Source organism: Octopus sinensis, linkage group LG4 (genome assembly GCF_006345805.1).
Source record: "Octopus sinensis linkage group LG4, ASM634580v1, whole genome shotgun sequence".
NCBI lineage: Eukaryota > Metazoa > Mollusca > Cephalopoda > Octopoda > Octopodidae > Octopus > Octopus sinensis.
In genome coordinates, this window is record NC_043000.1 from 19,106,818 (window position 1) to 19,127,528 (window position 20,711).

General features: G+C 37.1%; 1 protein-coding gene across 1 annotated transcript in view; it reads right to left on the minus strand.

The window, feature by feature from the left end:
* Positions 1-20,711, minus strand: part of LOC115210769 (serine/threonine-protein phosphatase PP1) — a 32,686-nt gene that overhangs the window by 2,785 nt on the left and 9,190 nt on the right. The window contains exons 4-7 of the mRNA XM_029779488.2: positions 18,200-18,270; positions 16,958-17,035; positions 14,069-14,182; positions 10,138-10,176 (exon numbers count right to left, since the gene is read on the minus strand). Of these exons, the coding sequence (XP_029635348.1) occupies positions 10,138-10,176; positions 14,069-14,182; positions 16,958-17,035; positions 18,200-18,270 (302 nt within the window). The remainder of the gene's footprint in view (positions 1-10,137; positions 10,177-14,068; positions 14,183-16,957; positions 17,036-18,199; positions 18,271-20,711) is intronic.

The window sequence follows — 20,711 nt, forward strand, 5'->3', positions numbered from 1 at the left end:
TCATCACCATCATCACCATCATCACCATCATCATCATCATCATCATCATCATCATAATTTAACATCTATCTTCCACACTGGCATGTGTTGGATGGCTTGACAAGAGCTGGCAAGGCCAGGGACTGCACTAAGTTCCTTAATCTGTTTTGGTTTGGTTTCTACAGTTGGATGCCCTTCCTAAAACCAATCACTTTACAGAGTGTACTGGGTGCTTTTTATGTTACACCATCACCAATGCTTTTTACATTATATATGCATACATACACACACCACACACACAGACATATATATATATATATATATATATATATATATATATATATATAGATATATATATATATATATATATGTGTGTGTGTGTGGTGTGTGTGTGTGTGTGTGTGTGGAGGCGCAATGGTCTAGTGGTCAGGGCAGCGGACTCGCGGTCGCAGGATCGCGGTTTCGATTCCCAGACCGGGCGTTGTGAGTGTTTATTGAGCGAAAACACCTAAAAAAGCTCCACGAGGCTCCGGCAGGGAGTGGTGATCCCTGCTGTACTCTTTCACCACTCTTTCTCCCACTCTTTCTTCTGTTGGCCTGCTCACTTAGCCAGTGGGATGGCGTCATTCGAAGGCTAAAACAATGCGAACGCATTGTGACCAGCGATGTTTAACAACATCTGATGGTCTGGTCGGTCACGTGATCACGTGATATATATATATATGTCTATATATATATACATATATATATATATATTAATATTTAACAGAAGCAACAGAGTGACTCAAGAAGAGTCTCATGCATTGACACTACTTGTCACTTGTTTGACAAGTGCCAATGCAAGAAACTCTTGGACCTGAAATCACTCGGTTACTTCTGCTGAATATTCATAAAAATATTATACATATACTCATATTTTGAGTTCTATTTTACCTATTTGCATCAACATACCTATATAAATATATGAAGTGAAGCCCCCCCCCCCTCCAGTCATGAATGACCATGTGGTTGCACCTAGAAAGTTCCCCTCCGAAGTACAAGTCTGGGCAAGATGCTTTATGGAAGATCAGCGGTCATCTACGCATACCAACCTTCCCTCTCCATGCCACAAATGTCACCCAAAGGGAAAGGCAAAGGTCAGTACAGCTTGGAACAAGTGATGTAGTAACTCATTTCTACAGCTAAGGGAACTGGAGCAACATAAAATAGAGTGTCTTGCTCAAGAACACAACATACAGCCCAGTCTAGGAATCGAACTCACTACCTCATGATTGTGAGCCCAGTTCTCTTATATATATACATACATATATATATATATACATATATATATATATATATATATATATATATAATATATATATATTTACATTTACTCTTTTACTTGTTTCAGTCATCTGACTGCGGCCATGCTGGAGCACTACTTTATTTGAGCAGGACTTATTCTTTGTAAGCCTAGTACTTATTCTATCGGCCTTTTTTGCTGAACCGCTAAGTTACAGGGACATAAACACACCAGCATTTGTTGTCAAGCAATGTTGGGGGGGACAAACACAAGCACACACACACACACACACACCACACACACAGACATATATATATATATTATATATATATATATATATATATATATATATATACATATATACGATGAGCTTCTTTCAGTTTCCATCTTCTGCTATAGCCCCGGGCCGACCAAAGCCTTGTGAGTGGATTTGGTAGACAGAAACTGGAAAAAGCCCATCGTACATATATATGTGCGTGTGTGTGTGTGTTTGTGTGTGTGTGTGTTTATGTGAGTGTTTATGTTTGTGTGTCTGTTTGTCCCCCAGCATCGACTATAAAGGCAGTGCTCCAGCATCGCCACAGTCAAATGACTGAAACAAGTAAAAGAGTAAAAGAGTATATATATATATATATATATATTATATATATATATCACTAAAATGACAGAGGGGTACAAGATGGCACTGGCATTGCTAGAAATAAGCATCAAACCGACTCATTAGTCACGTTATTATGTTAATAAGCTGAAAAGAGCGACAAAGCTTCCCGTAGTCGCAGACACAGCCATATCACCGGTGATTTTGAATTTTGATGCCGGGCATCTTAATTCTCATCAGTGGCTCTTACCCATATCTAGGGTTAAAGTCAACCCACCTTGTCAACTTAGAAGAAAAACCATTGAAAACCCTGTTCTGATTTCAAAACTATAAATTATATGGGTGGCTCATTGATAAATTAACAACCCAAAGGTAAATTCATAGATGTCAGTAAAGTGACAGGGGGTACAAACTGGTACTGGCATTGCTAGAAATAAGCTTTGTCGCCTGTGTCAGCTTATCAAGATAGTGTTCTTGTGGCTAATGAGTCAGTTTGACTCTTATTTCTAGCAGTGCCGGTATCACTTTGTACTCTATGTCACTCTAGTCATGTCTATAAATTTGCCTTTAGGTTGTTAAATTGCTAATAAGCCACCCATATTATTTATGGATGATGATGATGATGATGTACATATCTTTATATATAAAAGTAAGGTTGTGTGTCTGTCTCCTACGATTTAGATTTCTAACTACTCCCACATTTTGTGGTGCAGTTTAACCAAAACCGGGTATCTTATAGTCGTGATTCATATCGAGCCCTTCTGGGTATTAGCATGCGTCTACGATGAGTCTACGATTTACAAAAAAATTTACCATCATTTTTTTCCATTTTAATGCATTTATTTCGCTATTATATAAGGGAAGTAACTCTCTAAAAATGTCTACGATGAGTCAACGATTTAAAAAAAAATTTACCATCATTTTTTTCCATTTTAATGCATTTTTTTCGCTATTATATAAGGGAAGTAACTCTCTAAAAATGTCTACGATGAGTCAACGATTTAAAAAAAAATTTACCATAATTTTTTTTCCATTTTTAATGCATTTTTTGCTATTTTTTGGCTATAACTCTCTAAAAATGCTTATATAGTTATTTCCCTTACAAACCCGAGCAACGCCGGGCAATACTGCTAGTTATATATATATGTTTACTTAGAAAGAGAGAGAGAGAGAGAGAGAGAGAGAGAGAGAGAGTGAGAGATTTTATTTTTTATTTTTTTAATATTCACTTTACCCTCTTCAAAGTATTTTATTTTTTTCCAAACTACTATCATTTGTCTCAAACCCTTTTCTCCTCTGCAAGTATTCTAACTGTAACCTGTGTGGTAAGTAGCTTGTTTACCAACCACATGGTCCCGGGTTCAGTCCCACTGCGTGGCACCTTGGGCAAGTGTCTTCTACTTTAGCCTCGGGCCGACCAAAGCCTTGTGAGTGGATTTGGTAGACGGAAAGTGAAAGAAGCCTGTCGTATATATGTATATATATATATGTATGTGTGTGTCTGTGTTTGTCCCCCTAGCATTGCTTGACAACCGATGCTGGTGTGTTTATGTCTCCGTTACTTAGCGGTTCGGCAAAAGACACCGATAGAATAAGTACTGGGCTTACAAAAGAATAAGTCCCGGGGTCGAGTTGCTTGATTAAAGGCGGTGTTCCAGCATGGCCGCAGTCAGATGACTGAAACAAGTAAAAGAGTAACCTATTTATATCAGCTTGTTTCCTAATTTCCCAGTCTAAAGCTTTCATTTAACTTCCAATTTATTCCATATCATTTATCATTGCCACACCTTGTGCATTTCTATCTATTATCTTATGTCTGACCTTGAGTTTGAGGTTTAATCTCCGTCTGATACTTCTATACTATTCATCAGTCAAATGCTTTCCTAATTTTCTCTTTCACTGTTATTATATATACTTCAAATACTTATTACAATATATGCTATCTTATCAGTTTTACTTGTTTTTAATGTGGTTCTGGTCTAGTTTTCTAATTGTACTGCATTTAACCCTTTAGTGTTCGCATTATTCTGCCAAAGTTAATGCTTTTTCATCCACATTGCCTTGAACTAATCATGCATTAATCTTGTAGCTATGAGATTATGGTGAGGTAGCTGTTAATTTTTCAAACGATATTGTAGGGTTGGTGTGAGAGACCAGATCTGGCCAGTTTGACCATATAACAGGCAGAGTACTTTTGGCCGGATATGGCCGGTTTAAATGCTAAAGGGTTAAATGTACCTTAATACTTTGAATTTTAATGAATTTTTCTCTTCTTAGAAGTAGCTTTGCCACATTTGCTGAATCTGATTTACATTTTGATATCATTACTGAATCTATGTAGATAGCAGTAACTTCTATAAATGAAAACCTGCTAAAACAAGCAGGTTCTAAGATTGAACCTTGTTAAAGTTAAGTTTACTGTTCTTCTATTTTGAGCAAGATGAAATAAGTATCTATTTCTTTACTACCCACAAGGGGACAAACAAGGACAGACAAAGGGAATAAGTCGATTACATCGACCCCAGTGTGTAACTGGTACTTAATTTATCGACCCAGAAAGGATGAAAGGCAAAGTCGACCTCGGCGGAATTTGAACTCAGAAAGTAGCGACAGATGAAATACGGCTACGCATTTCACCTGGCGTGCTAACAGTTCTGCCAGCTCGCCTAAGTATCACTCAAGCATTGGGGTTATCTAAAACAAATGCACTGTCCCCCTAATGAAACTTTATGGTTAAGTTAGAAGCTATTATCTTACAAAATTATTGAAGATTTCCCCACTTCAACATGATATGATTTCTGTATTGCCTTAGTCTATTATATAAAATCTGTTCTTTCTGTCTGTGTGTGTGTTCAAGGATCTCGGACATCCTCTATCCAATTGCGCTCAAATTTGATATGTAGATACCAACGGTATCAGGGCATGTGTAAGTCTTGAAAAAATTACAAAAATTAATTCCAGGTGAGAATGCGATTGATAAAGTGAATAAAATCGTTTTTCTTTGGAATAGAAAAAAGTCTATCTTTATTTCTTCTTTTGCTGGTGTCTCAAATTTAGGTTAAATCAGTGTTTCTCAGAGGGGAGGCCTATGGGACGGTCGGACAAGTTGTTTTGAGAAAATTTGGTTTAAATGTTTGACAACTCAGCACCGTCCATTGGACAGGGGGCGTTTTGCTTGTATATACTATGATGCCAGTATCTTAAAGTCAGAAGTGGTATGTTATTGAAAGGTTTAAATGGCATAGTCTACTAATCACTGACATGGTTAGAGTTATTTGTCTGTTTACTTGTTTCTTTATTCACTCATTCATATTTATCTAAAAGAAGCTACTAGTTCACATCTGTACTATACATCCATTCCAATACATTTCTTCCTTCCTCCAGTAAGAGATATTTGTTTTCTAAATGAGCACCTAACTTGTTGGAGAGTATAGTGTTTATAGTGGAGGCGCAATGGCCTAGTGGTTAGGGCAGCGGACTCGCAGTCATAGGATCGCGGTTTCAATTCCCAGACTGGGTGTTGTGAGTGTTTATTGAGCGAAAACACCTAAAAGCTCCACGAGGCTCCAGCAGGGGATGGTGGTGATCCCTGCTGTACTCTTTCACCACAACTTTCTCTCACTCTTACTTCCTGCTTCTGTTGTACCTGTATTTCAAGGGGCCGGCCTTGTCACTCTCTGTGTCACGCTGAATATCCCCGGGAACTACGTTAAGGGTGCACGTGCCTGTGGAGTGCTCAGCCACTTACACGTTAATTTCACGAGCAGGCTGTTCCGTTGATTCGGATCAACCGGAACCCTCATCGTCGTAACCGACGGAGTGCTTCCATCCAGTGTTTATAACATCGTACATAGTTTGTATTTCCAAGCATAACTATGTGGTTTAGAAATAATAATAATTATAATTATAATCATAACAACACCAACAACAACAGCAACAACAGTAATAATAATAATAATAATAATATTAATAAAATGTCAACTGTTTGAGTGCATGACTTTATTCCACTTTGTGGCACCTTGGCCAAGTGTCCTTTTCTATAGCCTTGGGCAGACCAAAGCCTTGTGAGTGGATTTGGTAGACAGAAACTGAAAGAAGACTGTCATATATGTATATATAGTTATGTGTATGTGTCTTTGTGTCTGTGTTTGTCCTTCATCATCGCTTGTCAACTGATGTTGGTATGTTTATGTCTCTGTAACTTAGTGGTTTGGCAAATGAGATCAATAGGATAAGTACTAGGCTAACAAAGAATAAGTCCTGTGGTCATTTTGTTCAACTAAACCCTTTAAGGTGGTGCTCCAGCATGGCTGCAGTCAAAATGACTGAAACATGTAAAAGACAAAAAAACTAAACATTTTACTCTTTACTCTTTTACTCTTTTACTTGTTTCAGTCATTTGACTGCAGCCATGCTGGAGCACCGCCTTTTAGTCGAGCAAATCGACCCCGGGACTTATTCTTTGTAAACCCAGTACTTATTCTATCGGTCTCTTTTGCCGAACTGCTAAGTCTCGGGGACATAAATACACCAGCATCGGTTGTCAAGCGATGCTAGGGGGACAAACACAGACACACAAACACATACACACACACACACACACACACACACACACACATATATATATATATATATATATATACATACATATATACGACAGGCTTCTTTCAGTTTCTGTCTACTAAATCCACTCACAAGGCATCGGTCGGCCTGGGGCTATAGCAGAAGACACTCGCCCAAGATGCCATGCAGTGGGACTGAACCCTCAACCATGTGGTTGATTAGCAAGCTACTTACCACACAGCCACTCCTGCGCCTATTGCATATATGTATAAAATTATTAAGGTGGCTATTTCTATTATTGTATTTTCTTTGTCTATTTTGGGCTGGTTTCAGGTAAGAGATGACAAACTCTATGGGGATCAGACCACTTTCTCCTCACACACCCTTGGCTACTTTGTCAAATCAGGCACAAACAACTGATTAGGTTAACCAGTGTTTAGGTTTGGATCTGAACAAACTAGTTATTGGTTGCATTTAGTTATTGTTTCCTGAGGTTATTCACTTTTTCTTTGTTTAATAAGTTTTGCATCAATCTTCAAGAATAATTGCTTTTGTGAAATCATTTTTTTTTTTTCATATTTTTTTCTGTTTCTATTAAATTTTCCTATTTATTCTATTATGATTTCTCTCTTACTTTGTATCTACCGAATTCTTTGAAGATAAAAATAGTATTTTCTTTTGTTTCTCTTCCACAGATATTTCTATTAGTTTTCCATCGTTCTTTATTAGATATTTTAGTTGTATTACTATGGACATTTATAATAGTTTTTTATGTACTGCCTCCTTGTACTCATGGTAAATACAGTCTTTCTGTTATATTTTAATTGTGTGTTCTAAATAGTATATTCTGAAAGCAGATTTTATCTTCTAGATTTTCTGTCTCATCTTGCAAATCTGTTTTGCATATACTTGAGAACATTTTACTATAACTTATTTGTTGAAGAGTTGCTGTAGTGACGCTCATTTTGTATATTTTGTGGAGTTAGTTCTGTATGATACATTAATTCTGTGTACAGAATTAATGCACCTACAATATTCTTTTTCAAACTTTTCTTTGATACATGTATATATGTGGCACGTAAAATGCACCAATCCGACCATGGCCGATGCCAGCCTCACCTGGCACCAGTGCAGGTGGCACGTAAAAAGCACCCACTACACTCACGGAGTGGTTGGCGTTAGGAAGGGCATCCAGCTGTAGAAACATTGCCAGATAAGACCGGAGCCTGGTGCAGCCTTCTGGCTTCCCAGATCCCCGGTTGAACCATCCAACCCATGCTAGCATGGAGAACGGACGTTAAACGATGATGATGACGATGATGATATTTAGTCCGTTTACTTCATTGGCTCTTAAAGATTTGTTGGCCTGTATTTATTGTATTTCTCTGTTTACATACCTCTCTCTCTCTCTCTCTCTCTCTCTATATATATATATATATGTATATATATATATATATATATATATACACATAAATATAGAAATATAATTAAGGGCTCCTAAATAAGGATGCCAAGTGCTAGGGACACAAAAAAGGGATAAATTTATCGAGAGTGAAAATCAAAAACATTTACCAATAACGATACATCCCGGACTGATCAGTTTCTACTGCTTTCTAGCAAAACAGACAGAATATGTTTGCTAAGGCCGGTTTCATCAGCGAGACACCTAAGTTAAATCGAGATGCGCAGCTCATTAGACCACTTGGCATCCTTATTTAGGAGCCCTTAATTATATTTCTATATGAATAATATTTTTCTATATGAATAATATTTTGTCTAATGATTAATTCGTCCTTTGTGCTGGGCTACTGGTAGTAATCTATATTATTACCCTTTTGATTATATACATAATATATATATATATATATATATATATATATATATATATATATATACACACACATATATGTGTATGTGTGTATCTCTTTCTCTCTCTCTCTATGTATGTATATTTATATACACACATATATATATAATATATATATATACGTGTGTGTGTGTGTATATATTCATTTATTTATTTATATATATATGTATGTATGTATGCATGTCTGTATGTATATATGCAAATGATTCCATTTAGCCCACAAACATACTCATATATATCTGTATGTAAATGTTTTATATATGTAGAGAGAAAGATTGGTAGATAAATAGATAGAAATACACACATGCATGCATGTGCATACACACACACACACACATCGTTGTATTAAAGTTTCTTAAGAATTCTTATGAACATCAATGGAATTTGTATCTTTGTGGTACCAGTGCCGGTGGTACCAGTGCCGGTGGCACGTGGCACATAAGAAAACCATCCGAACGTGGCCGTAGCCAGTACCGCATCGACTGGCCTCCGTGCTGTGGGCACGTAACAAGCACCATCCGATCGTGGCCGTTTGCCAGCCTCATCTGGCACCTGTGTCGGTGGCACATAAAAACACCATCCGAGCGTGGCCGTTTGCCAGCCTCGTCTGGCACCTGTGTCGGTGGCACATAAAAACACCATCCGAGCGTGGCCGTCTGCCAGCCTCGTCTGGCACCTGTGTCGGTGGCACATAAAAAACACCATCCGAGCGTGGCCGTTTGCCAGCCTCGTCTGGCACCTGTGTCGGTGGCACATAAAATCACCCACTACACTCTCGGAGTGGTTGGCGTTAGGAAGGGCATCCAGCTGTAGAAACACTGCCAGATCTGACTGGACTGGTGCAGCTTTCGGGCTCCCCAGACCCCAGTTGAACCGTCCAACCCATGCTAGCATGGAAAGCGGACGTTAAATGATGATGATGATGATGATGATGATGATCTTGTGGTAGGTGCTGTATTGTTTTCTATTTTAATATTCCCAAGTTTTCTATAAAAAAAAAATGCTTGGCTTGAAGTCAAACTATTTGTCTTGTTCAAACAACTGTTGGCACTTTTTATACAAATGGATTATTTATAACTTAGCAAGGACCTCTCTATAAAACGTTCTTTGATTTCAGATACTTTATTTTTTTCAGGTGTGGTGTTTTGATATTGATTTCAAAGTTTTCTCTTTCTTTCGTCTGTTTGTTTTCCTACTTTGAGTTTTTTTTATATTCCTGTATGAGTAGATTTGGGGGAATACCTGCTTAACTTTGTAATTACCTTGCTTGCTGTATGTATTTAATTTAAGCAGATGTTGTCGGCGTTCCTACCTGCTTTTATTAAATCTTTAGTGGTCAGCTTTCTACCTTTCATTAGTGTTGCTATTTTATACTTGGGTACTTATGAGGTCATCATCGTCATTGCTGAGGTCATTGTCATCGTCACTGTCGTCGTTGACCTCCTCCTCCTCCTCATTATCATCATCATCATCACCACCATCATCCTCATCCTCATCAACTGTATACATGTACAGCAACGATTTAGATAGTAAGGACAAATATCTAATAATTTAGCCTCTACATTTTCAATTGACCTGCTAGAAATAGCAGTGAAATCACTCTCAAATCACTCATTGGACACTGCAGTCTTGAGTATGCAAAGAAGGGAATGGTAAAAGTGTTCAAGTTTTGACCATAGTACATAATATGTCTGCTCAATCAGGGTTGACTTGGTGCTAAGGAATAATGAAACAATAATATAATGCTGACAAGACTTAAAGAAAAAAAGCTTTATGTTTTTTTCTTTTCTTTCTAATTTATTGTATAGACTAAAGGACAATAGTCATAAATAAATTAAAATGTCTTACCTTCCTCTTTTCAAAGAATTGATATCCATCTTCCACAACCTAGTATTATAAAAAAAAGGTACATATTGATCAAATATACATGTACAACAGGGTAAAGTGACACTAATATTTTACATTCATGTACATACATACATATACATAAATACATACATACACACATGTGCACACTTCCAAGGAATCTAATGCTCTTAGCTTAGTTTTTCCTTGGGGCTGGCCAGATTGGAGCAATCTCAAGATTAATCAGCCGAAATTGCAAGGATGATCCAGTTCTTGACTGAAGATAAAAGCTTCGAATGACTCATCCGTTTTTTTGTATCGTGTATCTGGATGTTTTGTTGTCCCCTTTTGTATCACCTAATTGTCCGGATGCTTTGCATTCTTGTCCCATTTTGTATTGCAAAACAGGTGCAGCAAACAGCCACAAAATACCTGATGCACAAAAGAGATAGGGATGAATGCAAATGTCCTAAATGTGACAATTAATATAGGTTTGATGGAATAAACACTTTAAATGACCGCCACATCTTAAGTAGGCATTACTCAAAAAATTTTCTTTTGTATTATCTGAATATGATACATGATGTCATGACTACATAAGGGAATATAATGAAAAATAATTTTGAAATGAGAAAAATTAAAATCTATAGTGACTTGAAAGTCATATTACACATAATTCAAAAGAATACTACTGGAATATTCCAGTCAAGTACATCAGACCAAACAATTATGATCTAGGACAAAGGCGGCAAGCTAGTAGAATCATTAGCATGCTGGGCAAAATGCTTAGCGGTATTTCGTCTGTGGCTACGTTCTGAGTTCAAATTCCACTGAAGTCAACTTTGCCTTTCATCCTTTCGGGGTCAATAAATTAATTACCAGTTACGTACTAGGGTCGATCTAATCGACTGGCCCCCTCTCCAAAAATTTCAGGCCTTGTGCCTAGAGTAGAAAGAATTAGGATCTGAGACAGAAGAAGAAACTATAGGCAGTAGTTGAAATCAGTTGCTCAGCAATTGGCAACATAATGTTAAGAAATCTCTATTACTCTATCAAGGTTATAACTTTAGATTTCTAGCAATTTCATTGGAGCACTTGCATATTTGTCTCAGTACCAATCTTGAGAGTTGGTACTCTCAAAAATAGGGGTGGAAATCATGCCTGATCAGAAGATTACAGTTACAAGCTGTTGAAGGTACTGGCAAGGTATACAAAACATTCTTAAAGTTTAGCATGTAATAAGGTCTGCATATGCAATGACATCCATGCTGCACCATATGTATGTGGATATATCTGTTCATATATACATGTACACATACGTGTCAACATACATACATACATGCATACAAGACAGCCAGAGAGACAGACATACATACATAAACACATACATACACATATGCATGCATATATACATATATATATATATATATATATATATATACGTATGTACATGCTTTTGCAAAACAGGTGCAGCAAACAGCCACAAATACCTGATGCACAAAAGAGATAGGGATGAATGCAAATGTCCTAAATGTGACAATTAATATAGGTTTGATGGAATAAACACTTTAAATGACCGCCACATCTTAAGTAGGCATTACTCAAAAAATTTTCTTTTGTATTATCTGAATATGATACATGATGTCATGACTACATAAGGGAATATAATGAAAAAATAATTTTGAAATGAGAAAAATTAAAATCTATAGTGACTTGAAAGTCATAATTACACATAATTCAAAAGAATACTACTGGAATATTCCAGTCAAGTACATCAGACCAAACAATTATGATCTAGGACAAAGGCGGCAAGCTAGTAGAATCATTAGCATGCTGGGCAAAATGCTTAGCGGTATTTCGTCTGTGGCTACGTTCTGAGTTCAAATTCCACTGAAGTCAACTTTGCCTTTCATCCTTTCGGGGTCAATAAATTAATTACCAGTTACGTACTAGGGTCGATCTAATCGACTGGCCCCCTCTCCAAAAATTTCAGGCCTTGTGCCTAGAGTAGAAAAGAATTAGGATCTGAGACAGAAGAAAGAAACTATAGGCAGTAGTTGAAATCAGTTGCTCAGCAACTGGCAACATAATGTTAAGAAATCTCTATTACTCTATCAAGGTTATAACTTTAGATTTCTAGCAATTTCATTGGAGCACTTGCATATTTGTCTCAGTACCAATCTTGAGAGTTGGTACTCTCAAAAATAGGGGTGGAAATCATGCCTGATCAGAAGATTACAGTTACAAGCTGTTGAAGGTACTGGCAAGGTATACAAAACATTCTTAAAGTTTAACATGTAATAAGGTCTGCATATGCAATGACATCCATGCCTGCACCATATGTATGTGGATATATCTGTTCATATATACATGTACACATACGTGTCAACATACATACATACATACATGCATACAAGACAGCCAGAGAGACAGACATACATACATAACACATACATACACATATGCATGCATATATACATATATATATATATATATATATATATATATAAATAGATATATATATATATATACATACATATATACATATACACATACATACATACATACATACATACACACATAAACATACATATATACATGCATAGTATATATAAACATAACAACTGTCTACGATTATCTAATGTATATAATGGATTTTTATGTATTTATGAATGCCATGACAACTAAAATCCACATGTTATCTCATAGTAATATTAATATTAAATTTTAAGTTCTAATTTCAAGGTTTATCTTTTAAACTCTATCAGCATTATGTTTTACTGGCACTTTAGTTTAAAACTTTAATACTATCAAGTGTGGCTGTGTGGTATGAAGCTTGTTTCTCAAACAAATGGTTTTGAGTTCAGTCCCACTGAGTAGCACTCTGGGCAAGTATTTCTACTATAACCTCGAGCGGACCCAAGCCTTGTGAATGTATTTGGTATACGAAAACTGAAAGAAACCCGCAGTATATATATATATATATATAACTGTGTATGTATATATATATATATATATATATATATACAGGGTGTCCCCAAAAAATGTATACACACCTTAAATAATTGTAAATTTGTTATTCTTTGTAAGCCTAGTACTTATTCTATCGTTCTCTTTTGCCGAACCACTATGTGTATACATTTTTGTGGGACACCCTGTATATATATATATATATATATATAAATAAATAAATATATGTATGTATGTATGTATGTATGTATGTATGTATGTATGCATGTATGTATGTATGCATGTATGTGTGTATGTGTGTGTGCCTTTATGCTTGTGTTTGTCCTACCACCGCTTGACAACTGATGTTGGTGTGTTCAAAGGCCCTGTAACTTAGCGGTTCGGCAAAACAGACCGATATAATAAGTACCCGGTTTAAAAATAATTATTGGTGCAGATACATTCGGCTAAAAATTCTTCAAGGTGTTGCCCCAGCATGGCCGAAGCCTAATGACTGTCACAAGTGGGAAGCACTCCGTCGGTTACGACGATGAGGGTTCCGGTTGATCCGAATCAACGGAACAGCCTGCTCGTGAAATTAACGTGTAAGTGGCTGAGCACTCCACAGACACGTGTACCCTTAACGTAGTTCTCGGGGATATTCAGCGTGACACGGAGAGTGACAAGGCCGGCCCCTTGAAATACAGGTACAACAGAAACAGGAAGTAAGAGTGAGAGAAAGTTTTGGTGAAAGAGTACAGCAGGGATCACCACCATCCCCTGCCGGAGCCTCGTGGAGCTCTTAGGTGTTTTCGTTCAATAAACACTCACAACGCCCGGTCTGGGAATCGAAACCGCGATCTTATGACCGCGAGTCCGCTGCCCTAACCACTGGGCCATTGCGCCTCCCTGTTACAAGTAAAAGGTATGTAAATCTATCGATGGAAGAGAAACTATGCATTCCCAGAAATTTCGAAATATTTACCTGGTGCGCACGAACCATTAAACTGCAATCAAGCTTCTTTAAATATTCCCGAACAACGTCTCCTCCAAAGGTAAAGGAAACTCCGCGATCGTTCTCACCCCAACCAGCGATATCCTTAAAGAGATTACGTGAAGAGGAAAAAGTATTAAGAAAGAAAGGAAAGGGGAGATGGTAAAAATAAAATTTAAAAATTCAATCATTACAAGAAAAAAATCTTTCAGTGGCTGTGTGGTAAGTAGCTTGTTTACCAACCTCATGGTTCCGGGTTCAGTCCCACTGCGTGGCACCTGGGCAAGTGTCTTCTGCTATAGCCCCGGGCCGACCAAAGCCTTGTGAGTGGATTTGGTAGACGGAAACTGAAAGAAGCCTGTCGTATATATATATATATATATATATATATATATATATATATATATATATGTGTGTGTGTTTTGTGTGTCTGTGTTTGTCCCCCTAGCATTGCTTGACAACCGATGCTGGTGTGTTTATGTCCCCGTAACTTAGCGGTTCGGCAAAAGAGACCGATTGAATAAGTACTGGGCTTACAAAAGAATAAGTCCCGGGGTCGAGTTGCTCGATTAAAGGCGGTTCTCCAGCATGGACGCAGTCAAATGACTGAAACAAGTAAAAGAGTAAAAGAGTAAAGAGAGTTGTTTATTTTGGAACTATAATTTTATGTAACCTTTTAAAATTTAACGTCATAGCTGTTAACTAATCCGTTATCGGTGGCAACATTTTTAACTATGAAGTAATCGAATCATATTTTAATTAGAAATACGTTTCCATTGCTTTCGGAATTTGCTTTTTGTTTTTGCCATTGACTGAATTTTCTTTTCAGAAATCAATAGAATTGTAAACCAAAACCTCACATCTCTTCATCTATTAACGGAAATACATCGATAGAAGTCGAGAAATATTCATCAGCCTTGAACCAGTTTATCGTTTCCTGTCATACGTTGACAGAACCCTAAATACACACGAGAAAAAAAAATCACTTAGTTGAGCATGGCAACTAAGATACTATAGTATTAATGTATTTACTTTCAATCAGTTAGTTCTAGCGTGAGAACAAACACTCTTCACTTCGCTTCAGGGAAAGTATAATGGTGTGATGTTTCAGGTGAGCTACTTGCATTGCAGCTTGTCCCATTCGAGAATAAATCGCTACTCACGTAAAATGTAATCACTAAATGACAAGTAGTCATTATCTGAATTTCTGTAGCATTGACTGTATGCTAAATAAATCTTCAACTGAACACTAGTGTATGTATATATTGTAGACAAACCTTCCAAGATGGCCGGTTGTCCGTTTTCTAGAAGAGCAAACATGCAAACAGAGTTAAAACACTTTGTCTAATGATATGATACAATGTTGATAAAACAATACGAAGACATAATTAATGTGTTTCTGAATACTGTTGAAGTTGTTACAAACAAAATCACATTCTGGCCGTTTTCTATACAGTCATTGTTAAAAAAAAAGTCTTATAAAACGCATATATCCCTACACCCATTCTTTGAAAAAATATATAATCTTTTCTGCTCTAGGCACAAGCACGAAATGTTTTGGGGTAGGGAGCTAGTCGATTAGATCAACCTCAGTATGCAACTGGTACTTTATTTATCGACCCCGAAAGGATGAAAGGCAAAGTCGACCTCGGCGGAATCGAGACACTATATAATATAGTGCCTGAAAAAAAATCGTGGGTTTCAGGGCACCACAGCACTTCAATATCCTTCCTAAATGCCTGAGAGACATGCATGGTGTGGATGTGGGTTTCTTTAAAACTAAACTGGATCTCTTCTTCTCAGGGGTTCCGGATGAACCTACCTTTCGGCAGGAAACACAGATACGAGAAACAGCGTCGAACTCCCTTGTTGACCAAGTGCCACGTATCAGAGGTGGTTTCACATACTAGTGTAGCTCATTCAACGGTGGTGCCCCAGCATGGCCCCAGCTTTCGGACTGAAAGATTTTTAAGGATTTAAGGATTGCTTTAAAACTGTATGTCATCATTATTTAAGAAAAATATCGTTTGTTCATTATCCATTAAAGGGAGAGTATATACCACGTAGGCAGTTAAATAGCAGACTCTTTATCGCATCGGGCAAAATCCTTTGACGCATATCTTCCAGTTTTTTTTACATTCTAAGTTCAAATCCAGTCGAAGTAAACTTTATCATCCATCTTTTCACAATCAATAATATAAAATATCTGTCATGTACTGGAGTCGCTGGTATCGACTAATCCCCTCTTTGTAAATATATTGGTTGCCTTGTACTTAAATCAGAAACCATTCTTATAGTAAAATACTGCTTAACCAGTTACCATTCAGATGATTCTGTCAAATGCAATGCTTATTTATTAACATTCCTTTGAATTAATCGTGCATTATCTCAAAGGGAAGCACTCCGTCGGTTACGACGACGAGGGTTCCGGTTCATCCGACCAACGGAACAGCCTGCTCGTGAAATTAACGTGTAAGTGGCTGAGCACTCCACAGACACGTGCACCCTTAACGTAGTTCTCGGGGATATTCAGCGTGACACAGAGAGTGACAAGGCTGGCCCCTTGAAGTACAGGTACAACAGAAACAGGAAGTAAGAGTGAGAGAAAGTTGTGGTGAAAGAGTACAGCAGGGATCACCACCATCCCCTGCCGGAGCCTCGTGGAGCTTTAGGTGTTTTCGCTCAATAAACACTCACAACGCCCGGTCTGGGAATCGAAATTTATCTCAAAGATTGAAGATATCAATGATGTGCTTATTTATTTTTAGAATGACATTGTAGGGTATGTGTAAGAGATTGGATCTAGCCGGTTTTAACATAAAACAAGTTGAATATTTGGGCCAGATATGTCTAGTTTAAATGCTGAAGGGTTAAATATACCTCATCAGGATCTGACCAAAGAAGGTCACAAACTAAACCATGATCTGGAACATCAAGGGGCCTTTCTATTTCTCGGATCTGAAAAAGAAAAAACAAAACAAACAGACATTATTATTATTTTTAGGAATAAATTAACAAATATTTAACAGATAAAGTATAATGTAAATTTCGTATGAAACTGCCACACCTGATTTATAGCGAAGACGATACATCAGTTAGTTTATTTGGGATACAAACCCTTGGATCTTTCAGAAATTTTATGAAAATGCATCTCATACCAGCACAATATATAAATTATGTATAGAAATACATAGACAAACAGACACAAACACACACACACACACACACACACACCACACACACACCACACACACACACACACACACACACACAACATGTACACAAAATTTGCCTCTTTTATCCTTTATCTTTTATTCATTTCAGTTATTGGATTGTGGATATGCTGGGGCACCGCCTTAAAGTGTTTAGTCGAACAAATCGAATGAAGTCATTATTTTTTAAAAACCTGGTGCTTATTCTATCGGTCACATTTTGCCGAGCCACAAAGTTACGGAAACATAAACAAATCAATACAATGTATCACGCAGTGGCTGGCGATAAACTTAACACAAACGCAAAGACACACGCACATAAAAGCATACATACATACATACATACATACATACATACATACATACATACATACATACATACATACATACATACATACATACATACATACACACAAACGCACATACATACATACATACATACATACATACATACATACATACATACATACATACATACATACATACATACTATAGTCAGTCAAAAAGGCTCAAGTACTCTGTTACATATTTCACAATCCTTGTGGCACTGAAATGTAAAGACAACCTCAGTTATATTTGAACTCAGAACGTAGAGCATTGCACTGATTCTGCTACGTTTAATGTCGCTTTTTTGTTGTTTTAGATCCTGTTTAATTCTGATTGATCAGATTAAATATAACCTATCCGAGATCTTCTCGCCCATTAAGGGTATTAAGGACTGTATTATCTAATATGTTGTTGTCTACATCTTTGTTTCTTTAGACGATAGAGAGTGATTTGGGAGGAAATTCAGCTTCTATTTCTAACACTTTGAGGAGCTTTAGTTTTCGTTATCGCTTTAGTTTTTTATTGCTTTCTAGATTTGAAGATAAGTTTTATTAAATAGCAATTGAAGTAGATCGATACAGACCTGGTTTAAGTCAATCAAATCTGGCGATAATCCTCCATGCATACATAAAATAGTTCCTTCAATAAGGGCCGCTGTGAATTGAAAGAAAGGAAAACTATTACATATAATTTCAGCAATAAGGGCAGGGTTTTCATTCAAGGAAATTTTATTTGTTCTTTCATCATAGATTATATAAACATCTGAGGGCTTTCTTGTTTGCTTCAAGCATTGTGACACAAACATAAAATAAATAAGGAAGACGGAGAGCGTCTTACAATGTAAAAAGGGCAAGTTAAGCAGCCTTTATAATATATTTCAGGCACAATGGCCTATAATGAGAAGCGAACGGTTTGAAAAAATATAAATTTACGTAATTATTCACTGTTGATGATGGGTCTTTGTGCCTGAAATATGAACGTTACCTCACTTTCCTTTTCGCATTATTAGAAGCTCTCCGTCTTCGTTTTTATTAGCCAGCTTGAGCATAATCCTATGAACCAAAGGAAAAAAAAACGAAAGGAAAAAAGAGAGCCACTACTGTATTGTGTTTTTTCTTTTTTGCATGACACTATTGCCCAAGGTTCCCATGGTCTTTTCCGTAGGCTTTTCTATCCACGGACAAACCTAATCTGTTCTCCCCTTTTTACATTGGCATTTCTGTGATACACGATCCCTGTTGATCGGCCCCACTTTTTTTTTCTGACGATCCCTTTTGATCGGAATTCGACCCTTATTTTTTTCCTTTTCTTCCCAAAAAGAAAAGTTCTACTTAGTATTTTGTCCCTTCTGTGTTCGGCCCTATTTGTTATGAATATCTACAGGCTTTGTGATCTTATTTATTGAGTTGGCAAGTCTTGCAAAATAACACATATCTACACACATACAATCCGAATATACTTATATACATAAGCAGACATGTAACCACATGATTAGGATGAGTAGTCGAAAGTAACGATAAAGTTTGAATGATGATGATGCAGCGTAGAAATGAATGTGTGAATATGAATATATAAATATTTAGAACATAACACATACATACATAACATAATTCATCGTTATTTTTCTGAAAGTATGATTAGTAAGGTAAAATATTTAAAAGTTTTGTTTCACCAATTCCCACACGCTGGTCAAGTAAAAAATCTGCAGGAAAACAACATACATAACAGCGTGTAGGTCATGTAGAAAGATTTTTCTGAATCAAGCTCTGTATATTGTATATACTAAAAATCCAGACCCTCAATGTAGCGTCAAATACAATTACATACATACATATATATATATATATATAGGGAGAGTTTACGAAAAAACAAAAGACGAAGACAGGTGGTGTACAAAACAAACAGATGTATTAGTATAACGCTCAAGAAGAGAAAAAGTCTTTTACGTTTCGAGCCTACGCTCTTCTATAGAAAGGGACATAGAAAAAACAAGGCGAGAAAGAAGGAGAGAGAAAAAAAAGGTGTGCAATGGCTAACGATCTATCATGGTGACTGACTCGGACACACCTATATATATATATATTATATATATATATATTATATATATATATATATTATATATATATATATATATATATATATATAAGCATGCTTATGCATATGGTGTGATTTAGAAAGATATGGATGCTATTTCTAGCAGGTTGTCCAACTTGTTAGAGATACCTTCTTGGGTTTGCTGTTTCTATATAGTTTATCAAGAGCAACTAGTAACTTCTGTCTTTCTCAAGATAGTTAATTGTATTAAGAGTAAATGAGGTGCGAGATGTAAGAAAACATTGCTATAATCACAATTATATGCACATACACACAATCACAAGCCATATGGCGTAGTAGTTAGCATGGGGTACTCATTATCCTAAGGTCGTGTGTTTCAATCCAGCACCGTGCTGCACATTATGTCCTTGACACGCTACTTAGTTTCATATTGCTCCAGTTTGGAGGCGCAATGGCCCAGTGGTTAGGGCAGCGGACTCGCGGTCGTAGGATCGCGGTTTCGATTCCCAGACCGGGCGTTGTGAGTGTTTATTGAGCGAAAACACCTAAAGCTCCACGAGGCTCCGGCAGGAGATGGTGGTGATCCCTGCTGTACTCTTTCACCACGACTTTCTCTCACTCTTACTTTCTGTTTCTGTTGTACCTGTATTTCAAGGGGCCAGCCTTGTCACTCTCTGTGTCACGCTGAATATCCCCGAGAACTACGTTAAGGGTACACGTGTCTGTGGAGTGCTCAGCCACTTACACGTTAATTTCACGAGCAGGCTGTTCCGTTGGTCGGATCAACCGGAACCCTCGTCGTCGTAACCGACGGAGTGCTTCCACATTGCTCCAGTTTACTCAGCCGAAAATGAGTACCAATCAACAACTGAAAAAGTCCTCACTCGCTTTCTCAGCTGTTATATCCTCGATGTTCCATCGGGTCGGGGGGCAGGATAGACGAAAGGATGATTATGTCTACTCGGGACTACAAAGACACTTAAACAAGTGGCAAAAACGTGGTAAATTTAATCAAATGATATCTGCTTTAAATTAACAAT